The sequence below is a fragment of the Somniosus microcephalus genome, chromosome 3, assembly GCF_052327205.1.
Source record: "Somniosus microcephalus isolate GS21.2 chromosome 3, FLI_Smic_1.0, whole genome shotgun sequence".
In the NCBI taxonomy this organism is placed as follows: domain Eukaryota; kingdom Metazoa; phylum Chordata; class Chondrichthyes; order Squaliformes; family Somniosidae; genus Somniosus; species Somniosus microcephalus.
In genome coordinates this window covers 123053014-123074342 of record NC_140989.1, presented here as the reverse complement: position 1 = coordinate 123074342, position 21329 = coordinate 123053014, and the positions used below count along the sequence as shown (strand labels likewise).

The 21329-nt window shown below is 45.4% G+C and overlaps 1 protein-coding gene across 1 annotated transcript in view; it reads left to right on the top strand.

Moving 5' to 3' along the window:
* The window catches only part of cct4 (chaperonin containing TCP1, subunit 4 (delta)), a 28538-nt gene extending 7571 nt beyond the window's left edge, over positions 1–20967 (top strand). The window contains exons 6-14 of the mRNA XM_085981565.1: positions 2193–2314; positions 4451–4583; positions 13385–13524; positions 18614–18710; positions 18849–18959; positions 19102–19232; positions 20008–20242; positions 20338–20451; positions 20766–20967. Coding sequence (XP_085837691.1) covers positions 2193–2314; positions 4451–4583; positions 13385–13524; positions 18614–18710; positions 18849–18959; positions 19102–19232; positions 20008–20242; positions 20338–20451; positions 20766–20780 — 1098 coding nt within the window. The 3' untranslated portion in view covers positions 20781–20967. The remainder of the gene's footprint in view (positions 1–2192; positions 2315–4450; positions 4584–13384; positions 13525–18613; positions 18711–18848; positions 18960–19101; positions 19233–20007; positions 20243–20337; positions 20452–20765) is intronic.
* The last annotated feature ends 362 nt before the right edge of the window (positions 20968–21329 follow it).

Sequence of the window (21329 nt, the reverse complement as noted above, 5' to 3'; positions counted from 1 at the left end):
TCCTCTTCCCTCTCTCTCCTTCTCCTCTTCCCTCTCTCTCCTTCTCCTCTTCCCTCTCTCTCCTTCTCCTCTTCCCTCTCTCCTCTTCCCTCTCTCTCCTTCTCCTCTTCCCTCTCTGTCTCTCTCTACTTCCCCCTCTCAGGTGTCGCGGACGGAGCGCGGGCGCGCCGCCCGAAGTTTCCCGCTCGCTAACGGCCTTGCCGGCTCCCGCGGGCCGCTCGCACTCACCGCGCATGCGCCGCCCGCACTCACCGCGCATGCGCCGCCTGCCCGCACGCAGCGGCCGTCCATCAGCCGCGCGATACGCGGGGGACCTCAGCAACGGCACCGGACCTCAGGCACTAGGTAGGGGGAGGGAGGGAGAGAGGGGAGGGAGGGATAGGACAGGGAGAGGACGTGACAGGGAGAGGGGGGACACACAGGGGCAGGGAGACCAAACGCCCCAAAATTGCCCTCGCAACGCGGGGCTCGCTAGGCAGGGGGAGGGGCCGGAGAGAGGGACAGAGGGGAGTGGGGGAGGGGTAGGGGAGGGAGAGAGGGGAGGGAGGGATGGGACAGGGAGAGGACATGACAGGGAGAGGGGGGACACACAGGGGCAGGGAGACCAAACGCCCCAAAATTGCCCTCGCGCCCCAAAATTGCCCTCGCAACGCGGGGCTCCCCAGCTAGTTTAATATATTATTAAGGTATTGTATATAGCAGGCCATCACACAATTTCTGTAACATCCTTTGTCGCACTTAAATCAGTCAGATATGTTCAATTATAAATGTATATTCATATTTTAATGTATTTAATGCAAATATTTTACAAATTTATATCTGAACATCTTGGAGTCAGTTGGATGCTGTACAGATTTATTGCACATTAAGCAAATTTCTCTCGGTAACGTGCAAATTTATTCATTGGAATTCACTCATTAATTTGTAACAACACAAAATCAGTGGTGTCGGGGGCCGATAGCCTTTTCTGTGTCCAGTGTACTCAGTCGCTTCTTATGGAGTGAACTGAACTGAATTGGCTGAAGATTTGCTTCAGGAGGACGGGGTGTAGGATTGCTCACTTGACACTTTCGGTTTAAGATGCTTGCAAACACTTGAACTTGTCTCTTGCACTCAGGTACTGGGTTCCACCATGGTTGAGGATGGGTATTTTCCTGTTAGTTACCTGGTTGTTCGTAACCATTCTCAACTGGATTTAGTAGGGCTTTGCTCTGATCCATTGGCTTTGCCTACAGTCTGTTTTTGGCATACTGTGTAGCAGTTTCACTAGATTGGTGTTCCTGGTGCTGCTTATGGCTTGATGGAGGAATGAGGAATGTGCTAGCTCGTGAGCTTACAGATTGTGGTGGTATACCATTCTGCTGCTGCTGATGGCCGACAGCACCTCGTGGATGCCCACCTTTTCGGCTGCTTGATCGTGCCATTCGTCCATCCTACTTAGCACTGTGGTTATGCCACACCACATGATGGAAGATTTCCTCAATGGAGATGAAATTTTGTCTTCACGGGGACTATGTTGTGGGCAGATGTGCCTGTGCCACATAGATTGGTGAGCACGAGGTCAAGTAGGTTTACTTCCTTGTGTTGGTTCCCTCATATCCTGGCACAGGCTAAGATGCATCCTTTGTGGTACTACTGAGCTACTCTTGGAACCTGAAGTCCTCCATCCAGAGTGCATTCTGTGCCCCTGCTTCCCTCCAAGTGATCCTCAACGTGGAGGATTGCTGACGTGTCAGTTGTGGTAGGAGGGGAGGGGGGTGCAGTGGGGTTGGTAGCTGGTGATCAGGCAGTTTCCTTGGGATTGTTTGACCTGATGCTATACAACTTAATGGGATCTGGAGTTGATGTTGAGGACTCCCAGAGAAGGTCCCACCTGATTTGTAGATCAATGTGCCCCACCTCTAGTGGGTCTATCCTACTGGGGGGCATGAGAGAGAGGAGAGCCAGATAATGCTATGGAGATGGACAGACTGAGGGAAGACAAAAATGATCATGTAACATGCCTATTAGTAAAATGGCAGCTATATAGCTGGGATTCCCAGATGTGTGAAAGTATTGAGGGAAGAGGTTGAAGTTGATAAAGTGCTAACACCAGATTTTAGCACTCTGATTTGTATTTTCTACTCAAAAGATGAGCACTGTTATGACAATACCCTCAACTAAAGTAAAAGTGAAGTTTTTTTATTTTGTAGGTTGTTTCTCAGTATGCCAGCCTTCTTGCTCCAATGAGTGTTGATGCAGTAATGAATGTAATTGATCCTGCAACTGCCACTAGTGTGAATCTCCGAGATATCAAAATTGTCAGGAAACTGGGGTAAGAACAAGCGTCAATGAATGTATTAGTAATTCAGATCTTGAATTTCAAAACTTAAAAATGGTCTTGCAAACTTAAAATAAAAGCAAAATTCTGTGGATGCTGGAAATCTGAAATAAAAACAGAAAATGCTGGAAATAGTCAGCTGGTCCAGCAGCATCTGTGGAGAGAGAAACAGAGTTAACGTTTCAGGTCGATGACCTTTTGTCAGAACTGACGATGCTCGAGAGGAAGATGGACCAGAGAAAAGGAGAGATGGACAGACAAAACTGACAACAGGTCATTGGACTGAAATGTTAACTCTGTTTCTCTCTCCACAGATGCTGCCTGACCTGAGTATTTCCAGCATTTTCTGCTTTTACTTGCAGAACTGAAGTTGCATTTTAAACTGATTGACCCAGAATTTGCTGTCAAAATAACCGAGTTTAATGGCGCTCGCCACTGTTAATGTGTAAATCATCCAGCAACTTGTGGCGAGGAAGAGCTACCCCATGAATTGTGAATCGGCAGAAGTTGCTGGACGATTTGCATCCCTCCACCGTTGGCCTCATGATAACGGCAGCTCGCCTGAGATTTATGTTTCTGCAATGCCGCTCAACCTCTCTAGCCCAGAAAGAGAAGAATTTAAACGGTGGAGTCTCATGCCTACAGGGATCATTAAAAAAAATTCTTACTTTTGCTTTTTATCTTTTTTCTCTCAGTCCAATCTTTCCTTTTCTTTATTTCTCTTTCTGTACCTGATTTGACTTTAATTCACCCTTCTTCTCCGTCATTCCTGTTTCTTTCACAATCCTTCAATCCCATTGGTTAAGGAGGTAGACTATTGGTCCTGTCGTTCACTAAGGTCCCAGATGCCCCCTTGCAGCTCACACTTCCAGCAACATACAGGGAAAAACATTTTCAAGCTGAAGAGTGCAGGACAAAGTGTAACTAATGGGGCATGCCGCAAAATGTGGGCCGTAGACTTGATTCCAGCGCAGTCAAAGCTGCTGTTGACATCAAATTAACGAGGAACCTTTGCCTGAATTTCTTTTGACTCTACAGAAATTTTCTCATATGTTCAATATTTGAATTGCAGGGATGTTTTTGCACTCTGACATGCAGTTGGAGAACATGATGAGGGAATCTGTTCTAGATCATTATTTCATTAACAGCTTCATTGGTTGGTGCGCTTTTGGTTGATTTTTGTCCAGTTTGTTTTGAGAGTTGATCATTTCAGTGCTGGAGCTACCAGGCTGCTGTTTGCACATTCTCCCCGTGTTTGCGTGGGTTTCCTCCGGGTGCTCCGGTTTCCTCCCACAGTCCAAAGATGTGCGGGTTAGGTTGATTGGCCATGATTTATAAAAAAAATTAAAAAAAAATTGACCCTTAGTGTTAGGGGGGATTAAATACGTGGGGTTACGGGGATAGGGCTTGGGTGGGATGGCTGTCGGTGTAGGGACCGGGTGTTAGGGTTTGGATGATCAGCCATGACCTCGTTGAATGGCGGAGCAGGCTCGAAGGGCCGAATGGCCTACTCCTATCTTCTATGTTTCTATGTTAAAATGTGCTTTTTTAAAACAAGAGACTTAACAGCTCTCCCCATGGTAACTGAGTCAGTAGCAGGGGTATACAGACCAGGTCCCGGGCCTAATTCTCAGTCTGTGCTGAATTTGCTGATGGCGATGTTTCGATTGTCTTTGGGATCCCTGTGTTACAAATGTTCTTGCTGCTCCCCATCCAGTGACCTTTAAGTCTATGCAGAGGCACTACAGGAGACTAACCAGCTAAAACTGTACAGCCTACTAGCACAGCTTCTCTTGTCAGGCTAGGTGGTCAATCAACAACAGTGCTCTGGAGTACTACAGACCAGCCTGACTCAGTTAATGGATTACTGAGTCTGCCACAGCAGGTTTACTCACTTCAGAGCTTTCATCGTCAGATGTGTCACATGCGACTCACCTTGAACCCAAAGAGAGTCTCCTTCCTTTGAGCTATAGTCAGTAGTTGGACATTAAAGCTCTGGCAAGCATGTGTTTAAGCCTTCACATGGCAGACAGCAGGTATCAGGAAGTCTTTGCAAGTGGCATTTGTGCTTTTTAAAATCTTTGTCTTTTTGTAATGAAATAAATGTTTACAATAAAATCTGCGTTGCAGAGGAACTATTGATGACTGTGAACTTGTGAATGGACTGGTTCTGACTCAGAGAGTGGTCAACACAGGTGTAAGCCGAGTGGAAAAAGCTAAGATTGGGCTCATCCAGTTCTGCTTGTCTGCTCCAAAGACTGATGTAAGTACATTTTTTGTAGTTAGGATGAAGGATTAAACCATGATCAGCCTTTAGTTTCTTAACACGTGATTACTTAGAAAATTTGATATTGCTTTGGATATTAAAGTTTGAAAAGCAGAACGCAGTTGTGAAAATGCCATGTCTCTAACCACATGTTGCCTTTTTATAAAACTGTCCTCAGCAGCTCAGTTTTTTTTGCTTGTATAAGTGTGAAGGTCTATTGTGAATGTCTATCTCTGAGAATGTGTAAACTGAAAGGGCCAGAAGTGGTTTTATAAAAGGTGGTATTGGAATGGATTTTTATTCGGGATGGTATATACCAAAAAATGGCACACGTGAACCTGTAGTTTCTGGCATAGAATTGTTATCTCATTAAAGTAATCTGTTTTGAAGCTTGTTTTTTTCCATCAGTTCTGTGTTGCAGTCACATTATAGCTTAAACCTGTTCCTATCTTTTCTGATGCATAGTTTTAAGATGCATCAAAATACTGGAGTATGATTGTTCATTCATGTAAATGGATGTATTCTCATTGGCAAATGCTAGGGGGAAAGCAGCATTGACCTTCCCCCTCTCCTTAAAAAGGGAGTCCTTGTGGCGAAACTGATTTAACAATATCGTCATTTAAAAAAATCAATTTGGGCATGTGAGTGCAGTGATCCTGCCACTTCATGTCAATGGAAAGTGGCTTCCACAATGCATTGGCACATTCCCAACCCCCATTCTTGCCTCTCCCAAAGGAAAGTCTTGTGATTCAGGCCACTTCTCATTGCATTTTACTCGAGCTCAATACAGAAGTCTGCTTCCATAGTCAAGATGTCAATTCTTATTAACAAAAATATGACGCTATGCTTGAAGGAACTGGGATTGCTGATCAGCGGGTGAACAATGAACCCTTCTGCTAATATGTGCAATGGAAATGGCACAGGCTGCACATCAAGTACTTCTGATCTGATAACACAAGAATTAGGAGCAGGAGTAGGCCATACGGCCCCTCGAGCCTGCCCCGCCATTCAATAAGGTCACTGCTGATCTTTGACTTCAACTCCACTTTCCTGCCCTATCCCTTCATTTCTCTGGAGTCCAGAAATCTAATCTTATCTCAGCCTTGAATATACTCAATGACTGAGCATCCACAGCACTTTGGGGTGGAGAATTCCGAAGATTCACAGCTCTGAGTGAAGAAATTCCTCCTCAGCTCAGTCTTAAAAGACCGGCCCCTTATCCTGAGACTGCCTCCTAGTTCCAGACTCTCCAGCCAGGGGAAACAATCTCTTGGCATCTATCCTGTCAGTCTCCCTCAGAATCTTATATTTTTCAATGAGATCACCTCTCATTCTTCTAAATTCAAGAGAGTACAGGCTCAATCTCACCTCATAGGACAACCCTCTCATCCCAGGGATCAATCTAGTGAACCTTTGTTGCACTGCCTCTAAGGCATCCTTCCTTAAATAAGGAGACCAAAATTGCACGGTACTCCAGGTGTGGTCTCACCAGAGCCCTGTACAATTGTAGCAAGACTTGCTTAGTCTTGTACTCCAACCCTCTAGCAGGGCCAACATGCCATTTGCCTTCCTAATTGCTTGTTCACTGCATGCTCACTCTCTGTGTTTCTTGTATTCGGACACCTAAATCTCTGAACACCAACATCTGAACAGCACCTCCTCTTCCGATTAGGCACTCTGCAGCCTTCCGGACTCGATATCGAGTTCAACAATTTCAGATCATAACCTCGGCCCCTATTTCATTTTTTCTTGTAATTTTTCCACTCCTTTCTCCCCCCCCCCCCCCCTTTCCTTTTGTTTCGCTCTCACACCTGGCAGCTATCCCTTGCCCTGCCAGTACACTTTACACCTAATCTCAGCCTATTACCATCTCGTCTAGCTTCTAACACCTTTTATTGTCTCTTTTTTACTTCTTTTGTTTCTTTTATTCTTTTGTCCGATCGCAGCCCTGCCTCCGATCTATCTTTTCTTTCCAGTTTTGAAGAAGGGTTCGACCCAAAACGTCAACTCAAATTTCTGTCCACGGATGTTGCCTGACCTGCTGAGTTTTTCCAGCATTTTCTGTTGTTATTTCAGATTTCCAACATCTGCAGTATTTTGCTATCGTACCAACATTTAATAGTTTCTCACCATTTAAAAAAGATCTGTTTTTCTATTCTTCCCACCAAGTGAATAACCTCACATTTCCCCACATTATACTCCATCTGCCACCTTATTGCCCACTCACTTAACCTGTCTATATCCTATTGCAGGCTCTTTGTGTCCTCCTCACATCTTACTTTTCCATCTAACTTTGTATCATCAGCAATAGACCCGATTGTTAGCTTGGTGATTAATTCCAATTATTGAATTTTATGTCTTCTAAACATATTAAGCAATCAATGTAAACAGAGTTGGCGCCCTTTGAAGTGGACATCTACATACTAGCTAAAAATGTAGATTTGCTCTCAAAAAGCAATCATAAGACAATTTAATAACTTGTTAACAATGCTGCATTGACTACCCATTCCTATTAAGAGATATAATTGAGATTCTTGTGATTTGACCAAGGCAGACCATTAGGTCCGTCATATCTTTCCTCTCGGAGCCGATGCTTGTAAGTACTGCTCCATTGTGGGTTTACATAGAAACATAGAAGATAGGAGCAGGAGTAGGCCATTCGGCCCCTCGAGCCTACTCCGCCATTCAATGAGATCATGGCTGATCATCCAAACTCAGTACCCTGTCCCTGCCTTCTCCCCATAGCCCTTGATCCCTTTAGCCTTAAGAAATATATCTAACTCCTTCTTGAATATATTTAATTAATTGGCCTCAACTGCCTTCTGTGGTAGAGAATTCCACATGTTGTTCACTCTCTGGGTAAAGAAATTCCCCCTCATCTCTGTCCTAAATGGCTTACCCCTTATCCTTAGACTGTGACCCCTGGTTCTGGACTCCCCGCCATCGGGAACATCCTGCATCTAGTCTGTCCAGTCCTGTTAGAATTTTATAAGTTTCAATGAGATCCCCTCTCATTCTTCTAAACTCCAGCGAGTATAAGCCCAATCGACCCAATCTCTCCTCGTACGTCATTCCTGCCATCCCAGGTATCAGCCTGGTGAATCTTCACTGCACTCCTTCCATGGCAAGAGCACCCTTCCTCAGATAAGGCGACCAAAACTACACACAATACTCAAGGTGTGGTGTGACCAAGGCCCTGTACAACTGCAGCAAGACATCCTTGTTCCTGTACTCGAACCCCCTCGCTACGAAGGCCAACATACCATTTGCCTTCTTAACCGCCTGCTGCACCTGCATGCTTCCCTTCAGCGACTGGTGCACAAGGACACCCAGGTCTCGTTGCACTTCCCCTTCTCCCAATCTATTGCCGTTCAGATAATCTGCCTTCCTGTTTTTGCCACCAAAGTGGATAACCTCACATTTGTCCACATTATACTGCATCTGCCCAATCACCCAACCTGTCCAAATCATACCGGAGTTTCTCGGCATCCTCCTCACAGCACACACGCCCACCCAGCTTTGTGTCGTCTGCAAACTTGGAGATATTACATCTAGTTCCCTCGTCTAGATCATTAATATATATTGTGAATAGCTGGGGTCCAAGGACCGATCCCTGCGGTACCCCACTAGTCACTGCCTGCCACTTGGAAAAAGACCCATTTATTCCAACTCTTTGCTTCCTGTCTGCCAACCAGTTCTCTATCCAAGTCAGTACCTCTTATGCGGGACCTTATCGAAAGCCTTCTGGAAAGTCCAAATACACCACATCCACTGGTTCTCCCTTATCTATTCTACCAGTTACATCCTCAAAAAATTCCAGTAGATTAGTCAAGCACAATTTACCTTTGGTAAATCCATGTTGACTTTGGCAAGAACCATACTTGTGGCATCTTGCTCAGATGAACTGCCCAAAACAATGCCAACCAGTCTCTCCAGGCACATGAGAAGTGAAATCCACTGCGGCAACTTGGCCATTGTGCCTATTGAATCAGGAAACACGATAGGCGAGCTGTTTGAGTTCTGTGAAGGTGACATTAGCTAGCTGACCTTGCATTGCCTGTGTTTGCATTACAATGGTGGCAGTGCAGGCAAACCGCCTTGTACTGCCACAACTGTCCTGCAGCAATGCCTGGACGGATTGCTGGCATTTGCTGCTGATGACTGCTGTGCAGCCAATGCAACCATGGCCTGCAGAAAGTTCACTCTACTGAGTTACGGTCACAATTATGTGACCTGTCACTTTGAGCAAATAAAATGCATACAGCTACCTTGGTATGGATGAGGTGTGGTATTGTACAATTATTTTATTGCAGCAAGTGCTCCTGCTTGACCAATGACATTCTCTGCCAGAAAAAAAATGGAGAGAATTTTGTCTGCCTCTACCTCGTTCTCCGTGTAGGGTCACTGTGCTGAATCTCTTCCCAATTGTGCTTTGCTCGCACTACCCAGGTACTCCTGGATAGATGTATATCGAGTGGCAATCTGGGGAAGTTGGGCACTCCAAACGCCTCTGCTGAATTAAAGCAGCAGGCCCCCTGCTTGTGTGCAGTCTGGCTTTTTAAGGTGCGTGAAGCCTCTGTTCCTGCACCTGCCTCAGCTGACTGCAAATTTTCCAATAGAATGGCTTTATTTTCAGCCTTGGCTTTCTCCTTATTAAATATACTGACTATAACTTATGCCAATTAAATCATTGCCTAATGAAGATGATAACTCAAATGGCACAGATGCTGAAAGCGTTCTTTTCACATTCATCCATGTGGAACGTTCGAGCCACACTCTGGCCTGGGGCGAGTCTACCACCCCCTACAAAGCCATGAATGTGAGTTAGTCTTGGCCTTTACATACTGATCGTCACCTGCAGCCTTAAATCCTACTCCAGCACTTGTGCAAAACTCTTCATGTGTCCTGTTCTAGTTGCCCTTCACCCCAGTCCTCACTGACCTACATTGGCTCCCCATTCCCCAGCACATTAGATTTAATTTGGGACGGTACTTATGTTAAACTGCTATATAAATGCATGTTGCTGATTACTCTGCATGAGATGCAGTTGTACTAGTATTGGACTACATCCCTTAGTTTTACAATTGTTTATCATGATGGAGCATGAGAAATGCATCAAATTCCAAGCATTTGGGATCAGAGCTTGTGCCTCATAGTCTTCCCATCTGCGCTGTGGACCTTTTTTCAGACCGGCAGTTGGTTGTTTTGTCCCCCACCTTTTTATTCCATGTAAAACATAAAATTTCTCTTGCATCTGGCTTCTGGCACAGTGAGTTGCTTGTTGGTGGGTTGACATCGGGTAATTGTCCTTGCAAAGGTTCGGACTACGTAACGGTTGGTATTTTCAGCTGTGGTTTTGTCCAGTAACCATCTGTTAAATATTAAATTTGGTATGTACATTTCATTGAACACTTTCCCTCAGTACTGCAGTGGAGTATCAGCGTAGATTTTGTGCTCAATCCCTGGAGTAGGACTTGAATGCACAACCTTCTGACTCGAGGCAAGAGTCACCGTGCACAAGATCAGGAACTTCTCATGTAATTGTAGATGCAGATCCGCATCTATTAAGACATGTTTAAATGGTTGTGGTGGTTGTCTATTTTTATTTTCTGTAAATTCTTTTCCTTCTTTCCTTTCCTGAAGATGTTGATCTTGCTGGGATGAGGTTCCTCAAGTGCTGGCAATCCTCCATACTTTTCCCAAGTGGCTATTCCTCATGTGAGCCTAGATAGTGAATTGTTTTTTTTAATTCGTTTTTATGGGATGTGGGCGTCACTGGCAAGGCCAGCATTTATTGCCCATCCCTAATTGCCCTCTAAGGTGGTGGTGAGCCACCTTCTTGAACCGCTGCAGTCCGTGTGGTGATGGTACTCCCACAGTGCTGTTAGGGAGGGAGTTCCAGGATTTTGACCCAGCGACAATGAAGGATCGGCGATATACTTCTAAGTCAGGATGACTTGGAGGTGGTGCTGTTCCCATGCGCCTGCTGCCCTTGTCCTTGTAGGTGGAAGAGGTCGCGGGTTTGGGAGGTGCTGCCGAAGAAGCCTTGACGAGTTGCTGCACTGCATCTTGTAGATGGTACACACTGCAGCCACAGTATGCCGGTAGTGGAGGGTGTGAATGTTTAAGGTGGTGGATGGGGTGCCAATCAAGAGGGCTGCTTTGTCGTGGATGGTGTCGAGCTTCTTGAGTGTTGTTGGAGCTGCACTCATCCAGGCAAGTGGAGAGTATTCCATCACATTCCTGACTTGTGCCTTGTAGATGGTGGAAAGGCTTTGGGGAGACACTCGCCGCAGAATACCTAGCCTCTGACCTGCCCTTGTTGCCACAGTATTTATGTGGCTGGTCCAGTTAGGTTTCTGGTCAATGGTGATCCCCAGGATGTTGATGGTGGGGAATTTGGTGATGGTAAAGCCATTGAATGCCAAGGGGCAGTGTTTAGACTCTCGCTTGTTGGAGATAGTCGTTGCCCGGCACTTGTGTGGCGCGAATGTTACCTGCCACTTATCAGCCCAAGCCTGAACGTTGTCCAGGTCTTGTTGCATGCACGCATGGACTGCTTCATTACTTGAGGAGTTGTGAATGGCACTGAACACTGCAATCATCAGCGAACATCCCCATTTCTGACCACCTGTTGGAGGGAAGGTCATTGATGATGCAACTGAAGATGATCGGGCCTACGACACTGCCCTGAGGAACTCCTGCAGCGATGTCCTGTGGCTGTAATGATTGACCTTCAATCACCACAACCATCTTTGTGCTAGGTATGACTCCAGCCAGTGGAGAGTTCATCCCCCCGCGCCCCCCCCCCCCACCCCCCCCCCCCCCGATTCCAATTGACTTCAGTTTTACTAGGGCTCCTTGATGCCACACTCGGTCAAATGCTGCCTTGATGTCAAGGGCAGTCACTCGCCTCACCTCTGGAATTCAGCTCCTTTGTCTGGGATTGGACCAAGGCTGTAATGAGGTCGGCAGCTGAGTTGTCTTGGCGGAACCCAAACTGAGCATCAGTGAGCAGGTTATTAGTGAGTAAGTGCCGCTCGATCGCACTGTCGATGACCCCTTCCATTACTTTGCTGCTGATTGAGAGGAGACTGATGGGGAGGTAATTGGCCGGATTGGATTTGTCCTGCTTTTTGTGGACAGGACACACCTGGGCAGTTTTCCACATTGTCTAATAGGCGCCAGTGTTGTAGCTGTACTGGAACAGCTTGGCTAGAGGCGCGGCTAGTTCTGGAGCACAAGTCTTCAGCACGATAGCCGGGATGTCGTCAGGGCCCATAGCCTTTGCTGTATCCAGTGCGCTGAGCCGTTTCTTGCTATCACATGGAGTGAATCGAATTGGTTGAAGACTGGCTTCTGTGATGGTGGGGACCTCAGGAGGAGGATGATATGGATCATCCACTCTGCACTTCTGGCTGAAGATGGTTGCAAACGCTTCAGCCTTGTCTTTTGCACTCGCGCTGGGTTCTACCATCATTGAGAATGGGGATATTCATGGAGCCTCCTTCTCCTGTTAGTTATTTAATGGTCCACCACCATTCATGATTGGATGTGGCAGGACTGCAGAGCTTTGATCTGATCCGTTGATTGTGGGATCGCTTAGCCCTGTCTATAGCATGCTGCTTCCGCTTTTTAGCATGCATATAGTCCTGTGTTGCAGCTTCCCCAGGTAGGCACCTGGTGCTGCTCCTGGCATGCTCTTCTACACTCAGTGAACCAGGGTTGGTCCCCTGGCTTGATGGTAATGGTAGAGTGAGGGATATGCCAGGTCATGCGGTTACAGATTGTGGTGGAATAGAATTCTGCTGCTGCTGATGGCCCACAGCCCCTCATGGATGCCCAGTTTTGAGCTGCTATATCTGTTCTGAATCTATCCCATTTAGCACGCTGGTAGTGCAACAGGATGGAGGGTGTCCTCAGTGTGAAGACGGGACTTTGTCTCCACAATGACTGTGCGCTGGTCACTGCTACCAATACTGTCATGGACAGATGCATCTGCGACAGGTAGATTGGTGAGGACGAGGTGAAGTAGGTTTTTCCCTCGTGTTGTTTCGCTCATCACCTGTCACAGGCCCAGACTGGCAGCTATGTCCTTCAGGACTCTGACAGTTTGGTCAGTAGTCTTGCTACTGAGCCATTCTTGGTGATGGACATTGAAGTCCCCCACACAGAGGACATTCTGCGCCCTTGCTACTCTCAGTGCTTCTTCCAAGTGGTGTTCAACGTGGCAGAGTACTGATTCATCAGCTGAGGTAGGGCGGTAGGTGGTAATCAGCAGGAGGTTTTCTTGCCCATGCTTGACGTGAAGCCATGAGACTTCACAAAGTCCGAAGTCAATGTTGAGGGCTCCCAGGGCCACTCCTTCCCGACTGTATACCACTGTGTCGCCACCCCTGGTGGGTCTGTCCTGCCGGTGGGACAGGACATACCCAGGGATGGTTTGTTGGCTATGGAATTGAGAGGAGACAATTTAGATGAACCCAGTTTTGTCTTCAACTGATGTCTACGTTATGCACTCATCAGGAGTCACTGGATATTTTTTCCTGTGCCTTTTCGCCTGGTTGAGACCAAATGCACCACTCAACTGCTGCCATGTCTTTGAGCCACCTCCGCAAAGATCAGGGATTAAAGCTCGGACCATGACACTCACTCAGTCAGGATGGTTCTACAGAACAGAATACATTTACCCACTAAGCCATCGGACAACTGGTGATATTGTTTCCAAAATGTCATCCTATCTACTGCATTTCTAGTGATTGTAGCTAAAAGATTCCTCTTTTTATTTCATTCTGTAGATGGAAAGTCAGATTGTAGTTTCTGACTATGCTCAGATGGACCGTGTATTGCGTGAAGAGAGAGCCTACATTTTGAACTTGGTGAAACAGATTAAAAAAGCTGGGTGCAACGTTCTGCTGATACAGAAATCAATTCTGAGGTAATTTTTTTAGTAAGATGTGACTGCTGCTTTTTAAAAAAAAAGGGTCGTCTGGTTATGTGGTGTGCTGGTGCAGCGAGGTACTTTGCTTTGGACTGGTATAGCATGTACTTGTGCTGTTCCTATCTATGTGGGTAACTGTTTATGGCAACATTGTTGCAGGTGTCTTGCAGAGGATGGGGCCGACAGAGGGGAAAAACACTGATTTAAAAACATGAGGATTACTCTAATCTTCGGCAGCTTTGATTTCATAGATTGTGAACATAAACATGAACATCAAAACATAACTTCCTTTTTAATTTAACTGGGAAAGTATAGGATATTGTGATGTGTTACAGATTTACGCAGCTGGCCATACTTTCATTTCATATAAACTAAAATAGAATGGTAGATTATTCTGATCACGCAGACAACAACTGTATTTATATAGTGCATTTAACGTGGTAAAAAGTCCCAAGGCGTTGCACAGGACTAGACACCGTGCCACATAAGGAGAAATTGGGGCAGATGTCAAAGATAGGTTTTAAGGAGTGTATTAAAAGAGAACGGTGAAGTAGGGAGGTTTAGGGAGGGAATTCCAGAGCTTGGGGCCCAAGCAGCTGAAGCACGGCCACCAATGGTTGAGCGATTAAAAATCGGGGGTGCTTAAGAGGGCCAGAATTAGAGGAGCGCAGATTTCTCGGGTTGTGGGGGTTGGTTGGTTGTGGGGCTGGAGATGATTACAGAGATGGGGAGGGGCGAGGCCATGGAGGGATTTGAAAACAAGGATGAGAATTTTAAAATTGAGGCATTGCGTAACCGGGAACCAGTGTAGGTTGGCAAGCACAGGGGTGATGGGTGAACGGGACTTGGTGCGAGTTGGGACACGGGCAGCCGAGCTTTGGATGAGCTCAAGTTTACGTAGGGTAGAATGTGGGAGGCCAGCCGGGAGTGCGTTGGAATAATCAAGTCTAGAGGTAACAAAGGCATGGAATGAGAGTTTTGTAGCAGATGAGCTGAGGCGGGGCGAAGATGGGCATCGTTAGAGGTGGAAATAGATGGTTTTAGTTATGGCGCGGATGTGTGGTCAGAAGCTCATTTCAGGGTCATATGACACCAAGGTTGCAAACAGTCTGGATCAGCCTCGGACAGATGCTAGGGTGGGCTGGAATCGGTGGCTAGGGAACGGAGTTTGTGGCGGGGACCAAAGACAATGGCTTTGGTGTTCCCAATATTTAGTTGGAGGAAATTTTTACTCATCAGACAAGCAGTCTGACAATTTAGAGACAGTGGAGGGGTCTGAGAAGTGGTGAGGTAGAGCTGGGTGTCATCAGCGTACATGTGGAAACTGACGCTGTGTTTTCGGATGATGTTGCCATGGGGCAGCATGTAGGTGATAAATAGGAGGGGGCCAAGGATAGATCCTTGGAGGACCCCAGAGGTAACTATATAGGAGCAGGAAGAGAAGATGTTGCAGTTGATTCTCTGGCTACAATTAGATAGGTAAGAATGGATCCAGCTGGACGACAGTGGAGAGGCGATGGAGTGGTCAACCATGTCAAAGGCTACAGACAGGTCGAGAAGGACGAGGAAGTTTACCTTTGTCACAGTCACATAGGATGTCATTTTTGACTTTGATGAGAGCTGTTTCACTACTGTGGCAGGGGCAGAAACCTGATTGGAGGGATTCAAACATGGAGTTCTGGGAAGGATTGGCACGGATTTGGGAGGCGACAACACGTTCAAGGACTTTGGAGAGGAAAGGGAGGTTGGAGATGGGACGGTAGTTTGCAAGGATGGAGGGGTCAAGGGTTTTTTTTGAGGAGAGGGGTGATGACGGCAGATTTGAAGGAAGGGGGCAGTACCTGAAGAGAGCGAACCGTTAACAATGTCGGCTAACATGGGAGCCAGAAAAGGAAGTTGGGTGGTCAGCAGTTTAGTGGGCATAGAGTCGAAGAAGCAGGAAGTGAGTCTCGGGGACAAGATGAGCGTGGAGAGGATATAAAGGGAGATCGGAGAGAAACTGGAGAAAGATGCATGTTCAGGCCTAGGGCCGGGGGGAACCCGAGAGGAAGCTTGGCCCGCCCGGTAGGCTAGGTGAAGGAAGGGAAGTGGCAGATCGAATGGTCTCAATCTTGGTGACAAAGAAGTCCATGCGCTCCTCGCACTTGTTGGTGAGGGTGAAGGAAACTGGAAAGAGGTTTAAGACAACCCTTTGCAGTAGAGAAAAGAAACTCGGGGTTATCTTTGCATTCCAGAATGATCCTGGAATAGTGAGCAGTTTTGGCAGACGAGTGCAGGACCTGATGATGCTTTGTGGTCCAGCCAGATCTGGCGTTGAATGGCTAAATCGGTTGTCTGCCATATCCATTCAAGTCTGAGCGAAAATGAGGGCTGTTCCAGGGTGAGAGAATAATGGTTTTAATAGGGACTCGGGCATCAAAAGTGTGGGTGTGGTTGAGCAGATCGGTAGCTGCAGAAATGTCATGGTGAATGGAGGACCAAAGGCTGGACAGTTGGGATTTCGTAAGTGCAGTTGTAAGTGAGTTGGGAGGGAGTATTTTCCAGGGACGGACACAGAATTATGTAGGGTTGTGGGTGCTGGGAGAAGTGGGTGGAGAGTAATACAGGGAAGTGGTCCGAGGTGGCCTTATCTGTGATTGACACGATGGGTGTAGCAAGGCCACGTGAGATGGCAAGGTCAAGGGGGTGGCCGTGAATATGGGTTGGTGAGTTTACATGGAGGGAGAGATTAAGGGAGGATAGGAGGGCAGTGAACTCTGAGGAGAGAGTCTGATGAATTGAGATGGAGGTTAAAATCACCGAAGATGAGAAGTCGCTCTGTGCAGAGGCTGAGGAAGTAAAGCAGTGAATATACCTTGGTGAGAAAAATTTTATGGTACTTGGGTGGGTGGTAGACAATGAGAATTTTAAATGAGGTGAGAAGGGTGGAACAAGGTGAGATGCTCAAAGGAGGAGGCGGGGGACAGACCAGGGTGTGATTTGGTGATGAGAGCCACACCGCCATTGCGATGGTCTGGGTGGGGCAAGTGGTGTAAGATAGCCAGACGGGGAGGCTTCCTTTTAGGGGTAAGGTGTTATCGCCCCTCAGCCAGGTTTCCGTCAAGGCCATGATGTCGATGCAATCATCCACGGTAAGCTCATGGATGGCAAGGGCCTTGTTCACAAGCGACTGGACATTCTGGATGGTGATGCGAAGAGGGGCGATGATGACTGATCCACTGGCAGAGTCCACAGGGTCAGCACTGGAAGCGGTGAGTTGGATTGGAAGGAGATTGTCAAGATTAGCCCCCAGCTGGTGTGCTGGGCTGGAAGGTTGGCGAGCGAGTAAAATGGGACAGTTGGGGTTGCTGCTTGTGAGGAGGCCTTGATGGGCCCTTCGGAGGATGCCAAGAAAGGCACAGAAGGAAGCTGTAGGCTTATCTAAAAAGGAGTCAAGCCTGAGATGGCGACAGCAGAGTAGAAAGGTCGAAGAGCAATGAAAAAGGGTTGGGGTAGGGATTTGGGAGGGCAGAGTACCAGGGCGGAGAAATGAAAGGAGGCATGACTGCAGGAGAGAGCGGTCAAGGAGGGGTAGAGAGAAAAGAAAAAGGGGGTGAAAAAAGTGCAAATAGAAGTGATCAGTTCCGATCCGGAGCGGCAGCCAAAATGCGCACGTGAATGGACATGGAAAATTCAAGTTACATAAGCCTGGTTATGTAGCAATTATTAGGATACATATTTCCTGGTAGTAACGGAATAGATAGAAGACAATAGAAGGGAGTCCAGAAAGTTAGAGGTCCTGTGGAGGGATAAAGTTGACTTGGGTAGGGTGGAGTTGGCATGAAGCATTGACGAGCTGTTGTCCAAGTTCAGAGAAAGATGTAGCAGGTGAGTGAAATCCAGAAGCTATTTGAAGGGTAGAGAATTGGAGGATATCGGTTATTTCTATAGGAATGAGGATCCAGGAGGTGTGCAAAATTGGAAAGATGATGAAGTTTGAGGTCGCCATAGATCAGAAGCGGCAGAGAAATGTAAACCACTAACCAGAAACTAACAGCTGAAAAACCAGTAGAACGAGTCGCCTTGCTCAGCAGAGAACAGCAGCGATGGAGGAAGGGCTGTCGATGACCAAAGTTACTTTAAAACTTTAGCAGCAGAACAGCAAATCAGAGACATAGCAGAAGTGTCTTGCAGTGTAGTCCAGTGCAGAAGCTTAGTCTTGATGTCCAGAGAAGTCTAGGAATTCGGAAGCCAAATTTGAGAAGAGATCCGGCAGCTCATTGAGAGAAGCAGAGAGTAGGTGTTGGGGTATGGGTGGGTAATGGTGGTTTAAAATAGCAGTTAACTTGCAGTTGGGGTTAAAATGCACCAACTAATAGAGCCAGGGGAACTTGAACAGTGGAAGCAAGGACATTTGGGAGAGAAAGGGTGAAGGATGGTAGCAGATTCTCATGGATTGAGGTGAAGCAATGAGGAGCTCCCTATAGAACTGCCAGCCTAAGAGCAGCCATCTTGTCGTACCCCCCCCTCCCCATTTATGGGGGACTTGGGGAATGTGCGAATAGAGTAAAATACAACTTGGCATATTTGAAATTGGACTTTGGGGAGTTATTTTTCAAACTGAAGATTTAATTGGAGCATGAATGGGGCAGTTAGTTAGCACCATGACTTCTCAATCTGTTGCCTGAGACTTGTAGCATAGACCAGCATGGAAGATCCATATGTAAATGCCCTGTGCAGAATGTTTGGTCAGTTTCAACCTGGCTTCTAGTTGGTGCAAGTCCAAAGTGCAAACTATTCACAAATTAACAGTATTACTGAAAGACCATAAGGGTTGCTGATGTAGGAAATGCATGCTGGAAGTGGCCTGTGCTGTATTTTACCTGGGAGTACTCGTTACTGATGCTGGGCGTCAAAAACATCTGCATTCTATCCCTGAGCAATTACCTCTTTCGAGACCTTTGAGTGCAAAAAAAAGTTGGACTAATTGTCAGGTGACTTTTTTTGCATCATTCCTGTAACCATGTATTAAAGCCATTTCTAAATGTTTTGTTCCTTCATTCTTGGTCATTCCAGTCAACATTAACACTATTAATGCTTGTTGCAGGGATGCACTTAGTGACCTGGCCCTCCACTTCCTCAATAAGATGAAGATTATGGTGATCAAAGATATTGAGAGAGAAGATATTGAATTCATCTGTAAGGTAAAAGAGGCTTATGAGATAGTTGTGCGACTAAAGCCGTTTAGATTTAATTGCAAAATTAACATACTGTCAATTTTTAATTTCTGTTCTCTTTTTGGTCATTACTTAAAATCTATTAAATATTCTTTTTCTTTGTAGACTCTTGGCATAAAACCAGTTGCCCATGTTGACCAGTTCACACCAGACATGTTGGGCACTGCAGAGCTGGCAGAAGAAATCCGTTTGAATGGTTCTGGCAAACTGATTAAGGTAATAATAAACAACACATTTGGAAGCTAGCAGCAGATTTGTTTTAAGTGCTTCCATTTTATATAAGCTGCACTGAAGCTTCAATATTGGATGTAATTGTAGTTGCCTTAATTACACTAAAATGATGAGCACTTTGTTGTAGATTACTGGCTGTGCAAACCCAGGGAAAACGGTATCCATAGTGGTCCGTGGGTCCAATAAATTGGTAATGGAAGAGGCCGAGCGTTCCATTCATGATGCTCTCTGTGTCATTCGCTGCTTGGTAAAGAAAAGGTAATTTTCCTGTATTGCTCTTTTATTCTAATGAACATAAATTGGGATTTAAAAAAAAAAATATTTACTGTTAATCAGTTTATACATTTAAGTCATTCAAACAGAGGGAGTAATTCCATTATATAGTCAGTACTAGGGCAAGTGTTTGAGTTTAAATATCTGAGGCTGGAATTCAAAAGCATGCCTTCTGAATGGGAGTTAACCATTTGACCAATAATGGGAGTTATTTGGTCACCTTGTTGCACTTGTGTTTGATTTTTTGTTTAAATTCTTTAATCACATCTGGACTTTTCTGGATTGTTGCGAGTGCTGCTTTTTAAAATTGTATTTCAGAAATGTATGGCTTCTCCCGGTGTTGCAGAAAATCGATGCTCTAGCTATTTGATTTTCTTTTGTCTGAACAATGCCTATCAACACGAGCCTGATGATCGACAATACAGAGTGCATTCACTTTGACTTTTCTGCAATTTACATGTTCATGGGAGATCACACCATGAAAAGCTCAGGAGAATTCTGAATTGATACTTGACCATGTTTTAAAAACATAGTATGAATTGAGAAAAAAGCTGTCTGGCCCATTGAATCCCATTATTTCAGGCACTTCATGTTTAAAATTTACACCACCATGAACTGCCCAGCATAATTAAAGGAGGATAATGTGCAGGACCATACCCAGAATAAAGCATTCCACTTGTCCTGGTGAATACACTGATGGAATCAGCACTGTATAAAACAAATTATTGCACAATCCAGTAAGTGAATCTCTTTTTAACAGGGCTTTGATTGCTGGAGGTGGAGCTCCTGAGATTGAGCTGGCGCTACGTTTGACTGATTACTCCCGTACTCTTAGTGGCATGGAGGCATACTGTGTACGTGCATTTGCTGATGCCTTAGAAATTATCCCATCTACTTTGGCTGAAAATGCAGGTCTTAATCCCATTTCCACTGTGACAGAGCTGAGAAATAGACATGCACAGGGAGAAAAGACTGCAGGAATTAATGTCAGAAAGGTGAGATTTTCATTCCTGTTACTTGTACATATTGAAGAAAAATGGTTGCAACCAGAATCTGTGAATTGTTTCTCATTCGTTAATTTGTTTTTCAGGGTGGTATTTCTAATATTCTGGAGGAGCTGGTTGTGCAGCCTCTGCTGGTCTCCCTCAGTGCCCTGACACTAGCTACAGAAACCGTTCGTAGTATCCTGAAGATTGATGATGTGGTAATTATTTTTTATTCTTACTGTATGGGGGGGGGGGGGGGGTCAGTTATAGTGCTCCAAAAGCTTAATCTTGAGATAAAATAAGCAGTAAAATGGTCTGATACCAATGATGTGGAAGTAAATGAAGAATTGTTTTTGTTGCCATTCTCAGTCAACTCACTTATATCAGTAATTAATGCAGTTCAAGATTTGATGTTTGTGTTGAGTTTTAAGATCAAAAATAGTTTTAGAAAAATGTTTTTCACATGTAAATTCTATTCATGGCTTTGAATGCAACAAATATTTCATAATTTGGGTTCTTTTTCTTCTTCCAGGTTAATGCACGATAAGTTCAGTAATGTGTTCAACAGAAGTGAGAGATGTCTGATTCCACATGCACTCGTTTGCTATGCCAACTCATGATAGAACACAGCCTTTCTGATGTTCCATAAATCAGTCACTGTGCAGAGTCACCACATCTGTGTTTTCACTGTAGTAATGTTATAACTTAATAAAACGTTGGAAGTTTGAAATTCATTTTGGTTTGATTCACATTTTCCTTTGAGCATTTATGTTCTTGTATAGATACCAGTATATCTCTCTTTTTAAGACCATATTAACCATGTAGCCTTTATGTTGTACTATCTTTTTTTAACTGCTGATTGGATTTCAAAAACAAAATTTGAAGGGACCAGTAGCAGTGCTGCAGCTGAAGTCCTGACAGTCTCTACTAAATATTGCTGTTTGCTTGACATTGAAATGTGTGCACACTGACGGGTTATTTTCTTTGTGAATACATTAAGAATAATGAATTGCTTACTCATACATATAATTTGCAGTTAAAGCTAACTTGAGTAAATGACTATCAGCATTTGGACAACTAACTAGAAGGAGACCTG